Genomic DNA, 16,978 nt, shown 5'->3' on the forward strand with positions numbered 1-16,978 from the left:
CAGACAGATGGTTGGGTATACATAAGAACAGACAGATGGTTGGGTATACATAAGAACAGACAGATGGTTGGGTATACATAAGAACAGACAGATGGTTGGGTATACATAAGAACAGACAGATGGTTGGGTATACATAAGTAGTCAAGGAGATCAGCATCATTGATATATTGCAATCACTATTGACCGAGAGTAGAACCCCGGTCTCCCACATCCTCCACTTCGAATGCATGATATATACTGCAATCTGATTGGCTGTCAGTCTGTTCCAACTATCCCCGACCGGCCCCCGCGTGGGAGTCCAATTGTTCTGACCATTACTCTACTTGTGCAGTGGGGATCGGCAGGTTGGTTTTGGTGCCCTTCTTCCAGTCCCTAGTGTGGGTTGGGGTTAGAATAAGGGTTGGGGTTGGGACAGGATCTGACCTATAAGGCAAGGGGTAAAGGTTGGAGTGAAAGGATGAACATGTGGAGGTTTGGGGTATAGTCCCATAAGGTCATCCATACCGGGTCTTAAACCCCGGTCTCCCGGGTGTGAGTCCAATGCTCTGACCACTACTCTACTTGTGCAGTGGAAATCGGCTGGTCGATTTTGGTGTCCTGGGACTACTGCCTCTTGTATTGCCAACAGAGAGATGCAGGCCAACATTGTCGGGAGTAAGGGAGTAAGGGAGGGAGGGATTGATAACCCGACAAACGCTATACTAGCTGCGCGGCTTCCAGCCACGCCAAAAAATACATGGGACGTTACAGACACAGCGCTTCCCCAAACATACTACTATCTCTAGCTCCCCCTGGTGTAGACTTGAATGAATTACACGAGCCTGCCTACTGTTCTCTCTCACTTCTCCCTAGTGGAACTGACTCTCCTTCACATAAAACCCTTCCTGCCTATCACACCTCTACCACCATCTGGTGGAGAATTGAAGGGATTACATTTCCTTGGTAATTGCTTAAACCTGTCTGTTACCACATTTCCAGTGTCTGAACAGGGATACATGGTTTACTACAAATGAAATTAAACTGAACTTTTACAGTGTATCTCAAATATCCAGTGTATTTCATGACCTTACAGTGATTCACATATTGCTTTAGCGTGTTGTATCAAACGTGATTTATCAAAATGTTCTACAATACTTTATAAAAACTTCAACCCTTCCCTCCCTCCCTCGGTCGCCACGGCGATGGGAATGTCCTCAAGGTCAAACCGGACCAATCCAGGATGGCTGAGACAACATTACATTACATTACATTACAGTCATTTAGCAGACGCTTTTATCCAAAGCGACTAACAATAATTGCATTTAACATAGGAAGAGCCAATGTACTACTACTTGCCAGAACTCACAAGTGCATCTTCTTTCTAAAACAAGTGACTAAGAGCATAATCTAGTGCTGAAGGCAAAGTGCAAGAATCACAAGCTTCTCTAAACTCTCTCTAAAGGCTGTGAAGGGCTGTGAAGGGCCGGCTTAGACCCGGTGGTCTCCGGTCTCTCTGGAGCTCATACCCGTGATCTCCGGTCTCTCTGGAGCTCATACCCGTGATCTCCGGTCTCTCTGGAGCTCATACCCGTGATCTCCGGTCTCTCTGGAGCTCATACCCGTGATCTTCGGTCTCTCTGGAGCTCATAGGAGCTCATAGCCCTGATCTCCGGTCTCTCTGGAGCTCATAGGAGCTCATACCCGTGATCTCCGGTCTCTCTGGAGCTCATAGGAGCTCATACCCGTGATCTCCGGTCTCTCTGGAGCTCATAGGAGCTCATAGCCCTGATCTCCGGTCTCTCTGGAGCTCATAGGAGCTCATAGCCCTGATCTCCGGTCTCTCTAGAGCTCATAGGAGCTCATAGCCCTGATCTCCGGTCTCTCTGGAGCTCATAGGAGCTCATACCCGTGATCTCCGGTCTCTCTGGAGCTCATAGGAGCTCATAGCCCTGATCTTGTCAGTCTGTACCCATGACTACAGATCTGCACCAAGTTAACTAAACTCACAGTAGTGATGGTTGTTGAACCTTATGCCTATCCACTCCTGTTAGCTGTGCTAGTTAACACAGGAGACAAGATAATAAAATATACATTTAGTGATTCATATGAAAAATAAAATAAGACAGTGAGGGAGAGTGAGAGGTGTCTCTCAGAAAGAGGGAGTCTGGCCCAGTCCCAATGTCCCCCCTAAACCCTCAAGCCCTGAGCCCTCACAGACTTATTTACGTCATCTGGTGAAGTGATCGAGTGTGAGAGGCTGCAAGGGCTCGAATTGGTATAACAAGGAATGGGACAGCACTTGTGACATCACATTACGTTGACGTGAAAACATATTTCTTACTATTGTGGGCGTGGGGAATTTTTTAAATCAATTTGTAAATTGTACATGTTTTTCTTGTAGGCCTTCGTGTAAATTAATTTTGGCTGAGTCAAATCCCCTTTACATTATCAGAACTCTCTGTGTTACCCTCAAAACATTTGTTCAACTTGAAATCATTTCATTTTGTGGTCATATGCGATCGCATCTGCGATCAAATATCAACCCAACCCAGTATTTGTTAGTAGGATCGCATCGATCCTACATTACTGCCTGTGATTCTTGTTTGTGATTAATCCAAAAGTATTAACTTAAGAATGATAATATATTATATATACACATTCCTGCACCTCACAACTCTTTCCATATTCATGTTGGAAATCTCAATTCAAAGAACACTGCACCGAAATGGGTAATTAATGTCATACTGCTTTTAACTGGGCAATCATATGATTTAGAGCAACAGAAATCGATGTAAATTATAACCATAGCCTACATATTTTTAAACAAATCACATTATACAAACCCATGGGGTTAATAACCCATACTTAAAAATAATGAAACTGTAGTGACTACATTATAGGTTCGTGTTCCCCTCTCTCTAGGTTGTCTAGTGGGTGGGAACTGGGATCTGGCGCGAGGTGCCAGGGGGACTAGTATTGCTGTTGCAACTTGCTGTTCTCAACACATGTTTTGGATTAAACAGTTGATGTTACGTTACCTACGTCTTTCCTTTTTCCTCCGGCACCACACTGGTGACCCCGACGTGCGTTTTTGTTAACATTATTGTGTACAAAAAACAAGCGACTGAACAGTCTGCAAAATGGCCGGCCGAGGAAGACGTTCGAGCCAACGGCAGCAATCACCATCCCCTGTCAGAGTGACGCATGGTGCGCGCGCTCCCACTCTAAAGCTTCCAGAGTTCTGGGACGCAACTCCTACTGCATGGTTTGCTATTGTAGAGGCTCATTTCAACAAAAGCAACATTGATGATGACGACGACAGGTACAACCATGTTGTGGCAATGTTGGGCAGCTCCACTGCAGCTCGAGTGGTGGGGTTTTTGTCTGCCCCCCCGACGACGGACAAATATGAGCGCCTCAAGGCCCTACTCCTCGACACATTTGAACTGTCCACTGCTGAGAGGGTCCGTCGCCTATTTGACATGTCGGACTTGGGAGACGAGAGGCCCTCTGCGCGTATGGAGAGGATGCTCAACCTGCTCGGTACGGAAGACCCCATGATCCTTTTCACAGAGCTGTTCATGCGCACACTGCCTGCTCCAGTCAGGATGGCGCTAGCTAATACCACCATCGTAGGACCCCGCGCCCTAGCCAGGGAGGCGGACCGGTTTGTCTTGGCCATGCCTCAACGGTCCACTGAACTGCTCGCTCCCGTGGCTGCCCCACCACCGGATCGTCGCAGGAGGATGAAGGACGACGCCAGACCCTCCGGCCAGCAGGGTAACGCCGCGGGCCATTGCTTTTACCATGCCACATTTGGCGCCAAGGCCAGGCGTTGTCGCTCACCTTGCACCTTCGGACCGACGGGAAACGGCGGAGCCAGCGCTCGGTAGTGGCCCTGAGCGCTGGCGCCACCAACAGGCTGCTCTTCATACACGACACCGTCTCCGATCGTAAGTTCCTTTGCGACACTGGCGCACAGTGGAGCATCATTCAGGCAGGGGGATCGGACGTGGCAAAGGGGGAGCACGGTCCTAAATTGGCGGGCGCAGACGGCACGCCTATCCGTACCTACGGCATCAGGGCAGCGGACGTGTGCTTTGAAGGCCAACGCTTTACGTGGGACTTTGTCGTCGCAGCTGTCACGTTTCCCCTCCTGGGCGTAGACTTTCTGTGCGCCCACAACCTGTTAGTTGATGCGGGGAACAGGCGCCTGGTCAACTCACAGACTTTCGCTTCCTTCGCCTGTACTCAGGGGGAGGCGGTCTACAGCGGGCTGTCCAACACGCTCGCCGAAAGCGACCAGTACCTTCGGCTGCTCGCCGAATTCCCCGACCTCGCTAAGCCCACCTTCTCTGCGCCCACGGTGAAACACGGTGTGGAGCATCACATTGAAACTACTGGACCTCCCCTCCACGCCAGGGCCAGACGCCTCAACCCGGAGAAGCTGGCTGTCGCCAGGGCGGAGTTTGCGCACATGGAGCAGATTGGCATCGTTAGGCGCTCGAACAGCCCCTGGGCATCTCCCCTGCACATCGTCCCCAAGCCAGATGGCGGGTGGCGCCCATGTGGGGATTACCGCCGCCTCAACGACGCATCAAAGCCGGACCGCTACCCCGTCCCCCATATCCAGGACTTTTCTGCGCACCTGGCGGGCAAGCACTTTTTCTCCAAGGTAGACCTGGTACGGGGGTATCATCAGGTGCCGGTGCACCCCGAGGACGTCCCGAAGACTGCCGTCGTCACGCCTTTTGGACTATTCGAGTTCCTGCGGATGCCGTTCGGCCTGAAGAACGCGGCGCAGACCTTCCAACGCCTCATGCACTCGGTGCTCCAGGACCTGCCTTTCCTGTTCGTCTACCTGGATGACATCCTTGTCGCGAGCACCACAGATGAGGAGCACCTGTCCCACCTCCGGACCCTTTTCACACGGCTCAGTCAACACGGGCTGATTGTCAACCCAGCAAAGTGTGTCTTCGGACGGGATGCTATCGACTTTCTCGGGCACCGGGTCTCTGCGGAGGGTGTGACCCCCCTCCCCTCAAAGGTGGAAGCGGTTCTTGCCTTCCCACGCCCCCAGACAGTCAGCGAGCTCAAGGGGTTCATCGGGATGGTGACCTTCTACTTTCGCTTCATCCGCCAGGCCGCCCACATCCTGCACCCGCTGTATGACGCCCAGAAGGGCAAGACTCTGAAGCAACAGATCGACTGGACAGCAGAGCGTGTTAAGGCCTTTCAGGACACAAAGGCTGCCCTGGCCCACGCTGCCATGTTGGCCCACCCCTTGCCCTCGGCACCCACTGCTCTCACCACGGACGCCTCTGACTTTGCTGTGGGAGCGGTGTACGAGCAGTGGGTTGGAGATGCCTGGCAGCCCCTCGCTTTCTTTAGCCGCCAGCTGTCCCCCAGGGAGCGCAGGTACAGCACCTTCGACCGGGAGCTCCTCGGGCTGTGGCTTGCCGTCAGACACTTCAGGTTTTTACTGGAGGGCCGCGAGTTTACTGCCTTTGTGGACCACAAGCCGCTCACACACGCCATGTCCAAGGCAACGGAGCCGTGGTCCGACCGCCAGCAGCGTCAGCTCTCCTACATTTCCGAATTCACCACAGACATCCGGCACGTGGCTGGGAAGTCCAACGTGGTCGCAGATTGTCTCTCCAGGGCAGTGGTCGGAGCGGTCCAGCTGGACTTGGACTATACCCACATGGCTGCGGATCAGGCCGCCGACCCCTCCGTCCAAGCTCTCATGTCGTCGGACACGGGGCTGCGCCTGGAGGAGGTACTCTTCAGTGATGCAGGGGCCACGCTCCTGTGCGACGTCTCCACGGGTCGGCCACGGCCGGTGGTCCCCGCCAACTGGAGACGCCCCGTCTTCGAGGCAGTGCACAGCTTATCTCACCCCGGTAGGAAACCGTCCTCACGGCTGGTGTCAGAGAAGTTCGTCTGGCACGGGCTCAAGAGGGATGTGAGGGCCTGGGTCGACACTTGCACTGCCTGCCAACGTGCCAAAGTGCATCACCATGTCAAGGCCCCCCTGGAACAGTTCTCTGTGCCGGAGCGGAGGTTCGACCATGTCAACGTGGACCTGGTAGGTCCCCTCCCCCCCTCGCACGGTTACACCTACCTCTTTACCATGGTGGACAGGACGACTCGCTGGGCGGAGGCTGTCCCGCTCTCCTCAACGACAGCCCCCGATCTGGCCCGGGCGTTCATCGCGGTGTGGGTCTCCCGCTATGGCACCCCTGCTGATCTCTCCTCTGACCGTGGCCCGCAGTTTACTTCAGAACTGTGGGCAGCGGTGGCAGAGAATCTGGGGGTCAAGCTCCACCGTACTACCGCCTACCACCCGCAGGCCAACGGACTGGTTGAGCGCTTTCATCGCTCCATGAAGGCCGCCCTTCGAGCCAGCCTCACGGACAGCAACTGGCTCGACAAACTGCCGTGGGTCATGCTTGGGCTCAGGACGGCGCCTAAGGAGGACCTCCAGTCATCTTCAGCCGAGCTAGTTTTCGGACAGCCACTGCGGGTTCCTGGTGACTTCATCCCCAAGTCCACGGAGCCCTGGTCCGCCTCCGCTCAGCGTGCCTCCCTGCTGGACAGCGCCAGGGCCTTCGCCCCGGTCCCGACTACACAGCATGGCGTCCCTGCTTCACGGGTGCCCCCAGAGCTGCACTCGGCGGGTTACGTTTTCATCCGCCACGACGGCCACAGGACTCCGCTACGACCTCCCTATGACGGGCCCTTCCGTGTCATCAAGGCGGGTGCCAAGAACTTCATGGTTGACATGGGAGGTAAGCCTGAGTGTGTGTCTGTTGATCGCCTCAAACCGGCCCACTTGGACCTTGAGCTGCCCCCGGACTTGGCCCTGCCACCGCGCAGGGGCCGCCCTCCTGTCCTACCCCCCCTGCCGCGCTGTGGCCGTCCCCCCCTCCAACCTCCGGTCGTCGCTTCCCCCCGCACCACCCAACAAGAAGATGTGGCGGACAATGTCGCGCCTCCTCCCGCACCTCCTGACTTTACCTATAGTCGTAGGGGCCGGGCCATACGCCCTCCTCGCCATGAGGATTTTGAATATTGAGGTGAACACTGGGGGGGCTGGTGTAGTGACTACATTATAGGTTCGTGTTCCCCTCTCTCTAGGTTGTCTAGTGGGTGGGAACTGGGATCTGGCGCGAGGTGCCAGGGGGACTAGTATTGCTGTTGCAACTTGCTGTTCTCAACACATGTTTTGGATTAAACAGTTGATGTTACGTTACCTACGTCTTTCCTTTTTCCTCCGGCACCACAAAACCAAATTAATTATAAGGCTACTTGTGCAGATAAGCAAGTCCAGCTGAAAACATGAAAACATATTTTGTTCTGTAACGTGAACGTTACGGTTGGTTGATCTGTCCGTGCTTGTTTATTGGCTGTTCTTCAGGTAACCCCGTGTTTCACGTCACAACGCTATGAACTGTGGGTAATTCCCTTGGGCTAAGTCTGCAGAAATGCAGACTTACGGTAAGGGGGCATAAAGGGCTCAAAATGGCTGCCGGAGAGCCCTCGCGCACTTGCCGAGTTGACATTGGGACACCCCTAAGCCCTCGCGGACTTCGCGGGAGCGCGCCCTTAAGTCTGCGAGTCTGCAAGGGTGGACATTGGGACTGGGCCAATGTGTCATAACGTTGAGAGAGAGAGAGAGAGAGAGAGAGAGAGACCGTCACTAAATGATATTACGCAGGTTACAAAGGAGAGGTAGATCTAATGAGGCAGTTCTAGATTTGAGAGTCTAAGATTTGACATCGATTCAGTTTTGGAACTTTCAACATAAATTGTCACAAAACAATCCAATCTCCTTCAAGAGCTGCTCAAAGTGTCTCAGCTGTTGTGTGAACCCGGCTTCACAGCATTCTAACAATGGTGGGTCAGGGTGAGGGTTAAGGGGCGATCTTACAGTGAAGTCTGAGTAGCTGATGGCCTCGCTGGGCTTCTGCTCACTGTTGAACGCATGCAGGGGGGGAGGGCTCTGGCTGCTGGTACTGCCCTCTACTGGCCTGGCCTCCACTTGGTACTGTGGGACAACGAGAGGGAATGCAGGGTGGAGTACAGCACTGAGGTCGGGGAGCAGATTAGCGCGGGGCGCGTTTATTACCAGTCCAAATCACCAAACAAAGGAGAAAGTCACAACAGAAATGTGGGCCAGCCGAGCTGCCTCCATACTCCGGGGTTCTCTAGGGTTAGGGTTAACCCTCTAATCCTAACCCTCCATATTCCGGGGTTCTCTCCGCCTGGCCGCGGAGGTCCTGGGGTTCTGCCTCCATACTCCGGGGTTCTCTCCGCCTGGCCGCGGAGGTCCTGGGGTTCTGCCTCCATACTCCGGGGTTCTCTCCGCCTGGCCGCGGAGGTCCTGGGGTCCTGGGGTCAGTTCTGGGGTCCGGTCCGGGCTTCTGATCTGCGGGGTGAGCAGAGGAAAAATAGCCACATTCGCCATAGTCCACCAACAGAACAACCAGCACCACCATCAACCAGGTCCGTCCACTCACCAGTCCTCTGACCCCTCTGTTCTATTCTCCCTGGGGTGTTCAGCAGTCCCAGCTCATCAGCTGGTGTTTCTGCAGGGCGAGGGCTGATGAGGCGAGTGGTGTCAGCTGGGCCCCAGGGTTGCCGTGACGACCTTGGAATCATTTGGTGATGGAGCCCGGCCGTACTGACATGATGACTCGGCCGGGGATCGAACTCCTGACCTCCCAGTCTCAGGGACACTCTAACCACAAGGCCACTGAGCTGGTTAGATAGAGACAAGCCGATACCGTCTGTTGCCACTAGGTGGCCTCAAGAGCCCAGGGCCTCGTTTCCCAGAGGCATCGTTAAGGCATCGTAGCGCTACGTGCTTCTTAAGAACGTCGTTAGCTCCACCTCTAGGTGGCGATGCGTTTCCCAGAGCCTTCTTAAGCCAAGGTATACCTTGGCTACGAAGGCTCTGGGAAACAGCTCCACCCAAGGTACATCGTAAATCTCCCTTACGATGTACCTTCCGAAGATACATCGTTAGCCTTCCTTGGAGCCGAAGCGCTGTTTCCCAGAGCCTTCTTAGCCAAGGTATACCACAGCCAAGGGATACGTTATGAAGGGCGGTCGGACCCCATCGTTAGTGTACCTTGGCGATGCGCTCCGTTCATCCCGTTATAGTTTTAGCTCGATTCGAGCTAAATTACACTTTTAAAAAGGAGAGTTGCAATACAGCGCACATCTATCTATCCTACCTGCGCGATTCACATAGTGTACACAAAATACAATTAACTTGAATGATGAAAATAATGTCAGCCTACAGAACACATCATGGGAATGTTGTTTTTAAAACTTTTATTGAGCCAAGCAACATATACGGACTATCCATAGCCTAATATAATCCACTTTGTGAACAACAACAACATTTTCTTATGTAAAGGGATAATTTGATGACATGACTTTTCTGTCTGTCTTTATATATTGTCAGACAGATATCCTGACGAATTGATTAATCCAATGAGGCCATCTAGATGAATAGTCAAATATCCTCACACACTCCAGAATATTGAAGAAAGCCTTCCCAGAACAGTGGAGGCTGTTATAGCTGCACAGGGGGGACCAACTCCATATGATGCCTATTCATTTAGAATGGGATGTCATGAAAGTTGCTATAGGTGTAATGTGTAGGTGGCCCAATACTGTTGTCCTTATAGTGTACTTTGCTAACAGATTCACAGTATTTAGTGATCTTACAAATGCTGTTTGTTATATTGTGTGCCTTCTTCAAAACCTCTACTGTTGTAATGTGGCAAGAAACAACAAATATACAGGATGAAGGGAACTTGTTTAATATTGGTTGGGAAAAAACATGGGCAGGTTTGTTCTTCAGACTTTTGTCCTGTAAGAGGCGGTCTTTTTCCGGGGTGGGGTTGTTAGACCCATGCCCAACCCCCAACCTGGAGGGCCAGTTGTTGCTTTTCGTCTGGCCTCTACCCTGAACCTGCCCGGCATGGTTGAACCTGCTGGGGGGTGACCCCCCTCCAATATAGCCTTCATGGTCATGGAGGCACACAAGCCTTCCCACCACGACAAGGTAGCAACACATAGGAAGGATGAGTGGTGTGGTGAGTGTATGTAGTGTGTGTGCGCAGTGTACTGTGGTGGGTGGGCAGTGTGTGTAAGTGTATGTAGTGTGTGTGGTGAGTGTGTGCAGTGTGTCTCAGGCATCTGCATCATCTGCAAGGGAGGAAAATTCAATTAGTGACATTGAATGGAATGCATTCAGAATGTGAATAGACAGAGTATACAAAATACACACTTAGCCTACCTGGAGTTGGCAGAATGATGGGCACTGATATGGAGGGCCACACAAACTGTGCCTCTGCTAGGGCCTGCTGCCTGTTCTGCAGGTCCAGCCTCTCACGCTGCACACCCAGCCTCTGCCTCCCCACCTCCAGGAGCTCCTCGCTGCAGTCGCACCTCGCATCCGTGGTGTTCAGCTGCCTCTCACGGGGGGCGGGGGGGGGGGGGGGGAGTCATGGGGTGTGTGGGGAGAGCGTGTCGACGGGGTGGAGCAGTCTGACTGTGCTGGGGTCTCCTCTCCAGAGGACTGGGAGGCTTGGGGTGATTCAGCTGAGGGCTGGGAGGCTTGGGGTGATTCAGCTGAGGGCTGGGAGGCTTGAGGTGATTCAGCTGAGGGCTGGGAGGCTTGAGGTGATTCAGCTGAGGGCTGGGAGGCTTGGGGTGATTCAGCTGAGGGCTGGGAGGCTTGGAGTGATTTAGCTGAGGGCTGGATGTTGGAGGGGCCCTCTCCAGACTCCAAATCAAGGCCACCAGTGATGCCTTGGGAGGCTGTGAGGCCGATGATCGATAGGGCCTTCTCCTCCTCCGGGGTGAGGGAAGGCACGGTGCTCTGCCTCTCGGCGCACTGCCGCCCCCCGGCTTTTGGCCTGACTGGCGAAGTCCTGCCATTTCTTGCTGACGACTGTCCACTCCCTGGGTGGCCCAGGAGTGGAAGCAACCATCCGCGCTGCAATGCTCGCCCATGCAGCCTTCTTCAATGGGCTATATGCACAACTCCAGTATGCTACTTCCTGAAATTAGACATGCTTCTTTATTTCCTGTCTTACACTATTGGATGAAATGATTATTCAGGAATTCCTGAATAATCATTTCATCCAAAGTGTAGGTCAGGAAATAGAGAAGCATGTCTAATTTCAGGAAGTAGCCTACTGGAGTTGTGCATAGGCCCTACTGGTAGCCGCCAAACAGGACGGCCTTCGGCTGCTCCACCTCGTCCAGCATGATCACTAGTTATTCTTTGGTGAACGCTATCACACGCTTCCTCTTCATATCTGCCATGTCGCTCAATATGTGCAGTTACCCTTGTTTTTTTTATAGGCCAAATGCGCCAACACCGGTGCCTGATAGATTAAATTAGTCATCGTATCCGCGTGGATTCTAACATGGGAATGCTACTGACACAGGTGCTATTCATATGAGCATTAAACCTTAGTTTGTGTGATGATTAAATTGGTGTTCATTTTGCGATCATCACTGCCTATTCATGTATTTTTTCATGCGCTTTCAAGACATCCCAGACGAGGCTTATATGACCCGATCCGATCCATGTTATTGCTGGTATATTAACTTTGATGCAATAGTAGGCTATGCATTGTGACTATCACGCGGGCTCGCATTGACTCTTAGATATATTCGCAGATTAGCTTCGGGAGCAGGACTTCCTTTCTGGTAATATTAGGCTGCAATGACAATGATTTACACGACACGTATTATATTGTCACGTCATTTCAGTGACTTTACGAATGGCCATCGATGTGTGCGGCATCGATTAATTCTTTTTTCAGCACCGCGCCCAGGGACAGCTCCTCTAACGATGTGTCTTGGGATGGACCTAACGATGTATCTTGGGATGGACCTAACGATGTATCTTGGGACGGACCTAACGATGTATCTTGGGACGGACCTAACGATGTATCTTCACGCGCACGCTAAGGGATAGTCTGGGAAACACTCGTAGGAAACACTGTCATTTCGCCAAGGTAGCCTATACCTTGAGAAGCGTCGTAGTGCGGAGAAATTCGGCAAATCTGGGAAACGCGGCCCTGAGCTGTACTCCTTCCTGGCAACTAGTGTGACACATAAATACATAATCAGTACCCATCATGCTGAAGTCCTCTGTAACCAGCCCCAAGATCAGCTCTGGCACCATGCACATATGAGGAGGCTGATACTCGCATCCTACTGCACCTAGGAGATGCCGTAAAGGAAGGGTACACCAAGGTGTCAGTACGCACAGTTGACACCGATGTGCCATTACTGGCAGTGAAAGCAGCCCAATGCCTCAACATCACTGAGCTGTGGGTTGCCGTTGGAGATGGGAAGAGTTTTCGGCATTTAGCAGCTCATGAGACGGCGAGGGTACTAGGTCCAGATAAATGCATAGCCTTTACTGGATGTGACACGGTGTCATCTTTTGGTGGAAGGGGCAAGACGACTTCATGGGATACATGGATGACCTTTGATGACGTCACTATAGCCTTCTGTGCCTTGGCTGCCACCCCAGACAATATAGCCGTGTGGATGGAGCCTCTGGAGCGATTTGTAATATTACTGTATGACCGCACAGGGATCAGTCAATCAGGCACGCAAGGGGCTCTTCACCCAGAAAGGTAGACCAATTGAAGGACTCCCTCCACAAGCAGCACTGATTCAGCACACAAAGAGGGCTGCCTACCAAGCTGGTAACTGCTGGGGACAGATGATAGTTGCAGCCCCTGAACTCCCATCCCCCAGTGACTGGGGGTGGAAGAGGAAAGACACAGGTGATTTAATAAAGTTATAGGATTTAATAAAGTTTTAAGATTGTGTCCTGTTCATGTAAAGCGACTTTGAGTAAAGTGCATTTGATGCATGATGATGATGATTATTATATTAGTATTATTATTATTACAGGTGGATGGGAAGTTCACTGGACCACACTTCCAGAAGCAACCCAGGCCTGTCACGGACTCCTCCTCTGTGGATGCACAAAGAGTGGACAGTGCAAATGTCTCAAGGCAGCACTTCAGTGCACTGCCCTTTGCCACTTCCTTATTTCATTTCCACCTGGAATTCATGTGTGTTTAGGTGTACATATTTTATAAAGCAAACAATTTACAGATTAAATCTTTAGTGCATTGTGTGCAACAACTATCTGGGAACGTACAGTCCAAATTTTGTGACATTGTGATTCCAGAGATACATATGATAAGGCAGACGCTGTCCCTTCCATTAATGACCCTATCATGTAGAAGAGCACGCACCATTATAGGAATCATCATTAGAACATGTATTCTTGTGGTAGAAATGCTTTTATTCACCTTTTGACATTTTGTGTTTCCATGCCTGGAAAATGCTTTTGTCAGCAAGAGTGTCTTATGAACAATTAGACTGTACATGGACCTGGTAGGGCACCTGATAGAAGATTGTGGGATGGAAAAGCAATGTGTGCTTTATGATGCCTGACTTGCTCAGTCAAATATGATAACGACAGTGTAATAAACTAAACTAGATATTGTCTTTGATCCTTGAACGTATATATTTTGCATTCATATACGTGTCACTGTCTGAAAGATAAAAGTCACTTTTAAATAACCTTTCCCTCCTCATCCTCACTGGAGGAAGAAACCTCTTCCTCCCTCCGCTTCCTCTTAGCCGCCGCCTTCTTCCCCTGCTTGGGCTGCTCCACTGGGCCCTCCAGCACGGAGGCGATGATGGCCCGGACCTTTGCTGCCTCCTCCTCATCAGGGTTAATGGCGTAGTACAGGTCACTGACTTGCGTGCTATGGCACATGAAGTCAGTGACCTTTTTCCCGTCCTCTGTGCTTTGACTGTCCCTTGTCTGAAAAACATAAAGAAACATAATAGAGAGACAGAGACATGAAAACAACAAACATCAATGCTCAAAATACAATACAATAACAACTTTTTCAAAAACACAGTAGTCTATTTTCCCATTTGGTGTCTTTGTAATATATTAAAGCATGTGTGCACACTTACATATTTGGAGACAGCGGTCCGTATGAGGGTGAAGTCAGGGCTCCCCTGGAGCCCGGCATCCCGCCATGCCCTCCCGAACAGCTGGCTCAGGTTCTTACAGATGTTCTTTCCCTTTGTATAAAGAACATATTTGTTCTTCTCTCTAGGGATGGATGCCTTTAAAGATAAAGTAGCTTGTATTTATTCACAGCTGGGATAAATTGTGATTGTACATACTGAGGAATTAACAACAGAGTACACACAGTAAACTTATAGAAAACTTACTTTGATTTGTAGCCATGCCTCCAACAATGCGAACTCCTCCTCCGTCAGTACCAGGATGGCCTCTGCATACTGTTTGGAGGTTTTGTGTTCTTTGACCAATTGAGAGCAATAGACAAAAAGAGAGAGTGACACAGTACAATACACTGTAAACCGCATGTCTATAAAGAGATTCTGTTTGTGTGTTTCCATTTTGATTATTTATGCACGCACATGAACGAGGAACCCGCTGGGGCTGGCGGTGGGGCTGCCTGGCTGCTGGTGGCCCTCTTGGCCAGGCGGTCGTGCCAGGTCTGGGCCTCTTCCACCTCCTTGTCCGTCATGTTGGGGTACACCCCGGTCCGGTGACCGTAGGTGCATGCCCAATACCCTGCCATGTAGCCGTACAAGAGGACCTTGGTGGAGTCCTCCACCTTGTCCTTGAGCTTGTCTGAGGAGAGAGAATGGAGACAAGAGAAGACTGAAGAGTGAACAGGAAACCTCATGATCGACCTTAACTCATTGCATGCGATAGTGTAATAACAGACTACATACCCAGCTGCTCGGGGATCCTCGCCTCGTCTTTGAAGGCACGGAGGTCCGCCTTTGTTGGGAGGACCTCGTGCTTCTTTCGTTTGACGGGAGGTTCACCTGTCTCCTGTTGCTCTTTCCGATGAGTTTCACCTCCCGGATGATGCCGGAGAGCTCAATTTTAGAGAGGAGACAGTGTTTTGGACGGACCTCTTCCAAAAACTTTAAGAAGTTGGTGACGTTGGCCAGATAGAACTGGACAGTCGTCACTTCCCCCTTGTGCTCCTTCATGAGCGAGGTGAAGAAGTTGTAGAAGACAAAGAAAATGTTTAGAACATTTAGAACATAGAAAAACTGCTTAAATCAGGATTAAATCAGGATTAAAAGAAAACTACCCAAGATGCCACAGGTTCTATGCTACACAGTTGTAGTAGACTGGGTCTGGGTCTGTCCTGTGGAGTTTCACGAGATTCTGATGTGGCATCTCAAAATAAAAGTCTTCTAAAGTCTCAAAAACTGCTTAAATCAGGATTTAATCAGGATTAAAAGAAAAGTACCCAAGATGCCACGGGTACTATGGTACACAGTTGAAGTAGACTGGGTCTGGGTCTGTCCTGTGGAGTTTCACGAGATTCTGATGTGGCATCTCAAAATAAAAGTCTTCTAAAGTCTCAAAAACTGCTTAAATCAGGATTTAATCAGGATTAAAAGAAAAGTACCCAAGATGCCACGGGTTCTATGGTACACAGTTGAAGTAGACTGGGTCTGGGTCTGTCCTGTGGAGTTTTACGAGATTCTGATGTGGCATTTCAAAATAAAAGCCTTCTAAAGTATCAAAACTGCTTAAATCAGGATTAAATCAGATTAAAAGAAAACTACCCAAGATGCCACGGGTTCTATGCTACAGAGTGGTAGAAGACCTCTTCTGGTTCTGACTCGTGGAGTTTCACGAGATTCTGATGTGGCATTTCAAAATAAAAGCCTTCTAAAGTCTCAAACTGCTTAAATCAGGATTAAATCAGGATTAAAAGAAAACTACCCAAGATGCCACGGGTTCTATGCTACAGAGTGGTAGTAGACCTCCTCTGGGTCTGAATCGTGGAGTTTCACGAGATTCTGATGTGGCATTTCAAAATAAAAGCCTTCTAAAGTCTCAAACTGCTTAAATCAGGATTAAATCAGGATTAAAAGAAAACTACTCAAGGTGCCACGGGTTCTATACTACACAGTGGTAGTAGACCGTCTCTGGGTCTGACCTGTGGAGTTTCACGAGATTCTGATGTGGCATTTCAAAATAAAAGCCTTCTAAAGTCTCAAACTGCTTAAATCAGGATTAAATCATGAGATTCTGATGTGGCATTTCAAAATAAAAGCCTTCTAAAGTCTCAAACTGCTTAAATCAGGATTAAATCAGGATTAAAAGAAAACTACCCAAGATGCCACGGGTTCTATGCTACACAGTGGTAGTAGACCTCCTCTGGGTCTGACCTGTGGAGTTTCACTAGATTCTGATGTGGCATTTCAAAATAAAAGCCTTCTAAACTTTAATTGACACAGAGCATCTCTTCCAAGCAGACCAATAGGTGTTTTCTCTGACACAAGAACAGGTATTATAGCTTGCTGATCCTTGTACTTGAGCACCACTGGAGTCGTAGTGGGAATGAGCTGTTTAATCCCTTCAAATCCGATTGTCCGAACAAATTGACCAGACTTTTGGAGGTGAGTGGCGTCTCGAGGCTGGACACAAGTATAAGCTGCTCAGAATCAGAATCAATGATCATCTTCGTTCGTCGGCCGTTAATTTCTAACCAAATAGCTGGATCCTCATCTGGCCTCAACACCACTAGCTCACACCCCCTCTTCAGATTCTCCGGGCAGCCCTAGAACCCACCGGGCTCCGGGCCTCCGTAGGGGTTTACTGGACCCTGAGTAGACTCTCGCATTTGAGCACATGAAAAGTCAAGATTATCAAGAGGAACAGCCACCCATCCTCCTCTATTGCCCCGGCCGCCTCCACGAGTTCCTCCGGGACAATTACGAGCTAGATGTCCAGGTTGATCACAGTTGAAGCACAATCCATCGACCCATGCACGTTGCATTGTTCCTCTACCTCCACGTCCAAAGTTCCCTCTACCTCTAAAGACTCCTCTTCCGCCGCCTCTCCACGCCTGAGGCTGTT

General features: G+C 50.5%; 1 protein-coding gene across 1 annotated transcript; it reads right to left on the reverse strand.

Annotated features, from left to right (window-relative positions):
• Nucleotides 1-13,602: 13,602 nt before the first annotated feature.
• Nucleotides 13,603-14,448, reverse strand: LOC311326421 (uncharacterized protein; the record flags this gene model as incomplete). Its single annotated transcript, XM_084459314.1, has 3 exons — nt 13,603-13,870; nt 14,029-14,184; nt 14,293-14,448. The coding sequence occupies 3 exons, from the start codon at nt 14,446-14,448 to the stop codon at nt 13,616-13,618; spliced, it is 567 nt and encodes a 188-aa protein (XP_084315440.1). The 3' UTR covers nt 13,603-13,615.
• Nucleotides 14,449-16,978: the final 2,530 nt, after the last annotated feature.

This window comes from Borostomias antarcticus (assembly GCF_949987555.1).
Source record: "Borostomias antarcticus genome assembly, chromosome: 27".
In the NCBI taxonomy this organism is placed as follows: Eukaryota; Metazoa; Chordata; class Actinopteri; order Stomiiformes; family Stomiidae; genus Borostomias; species Borostomias antarcticus.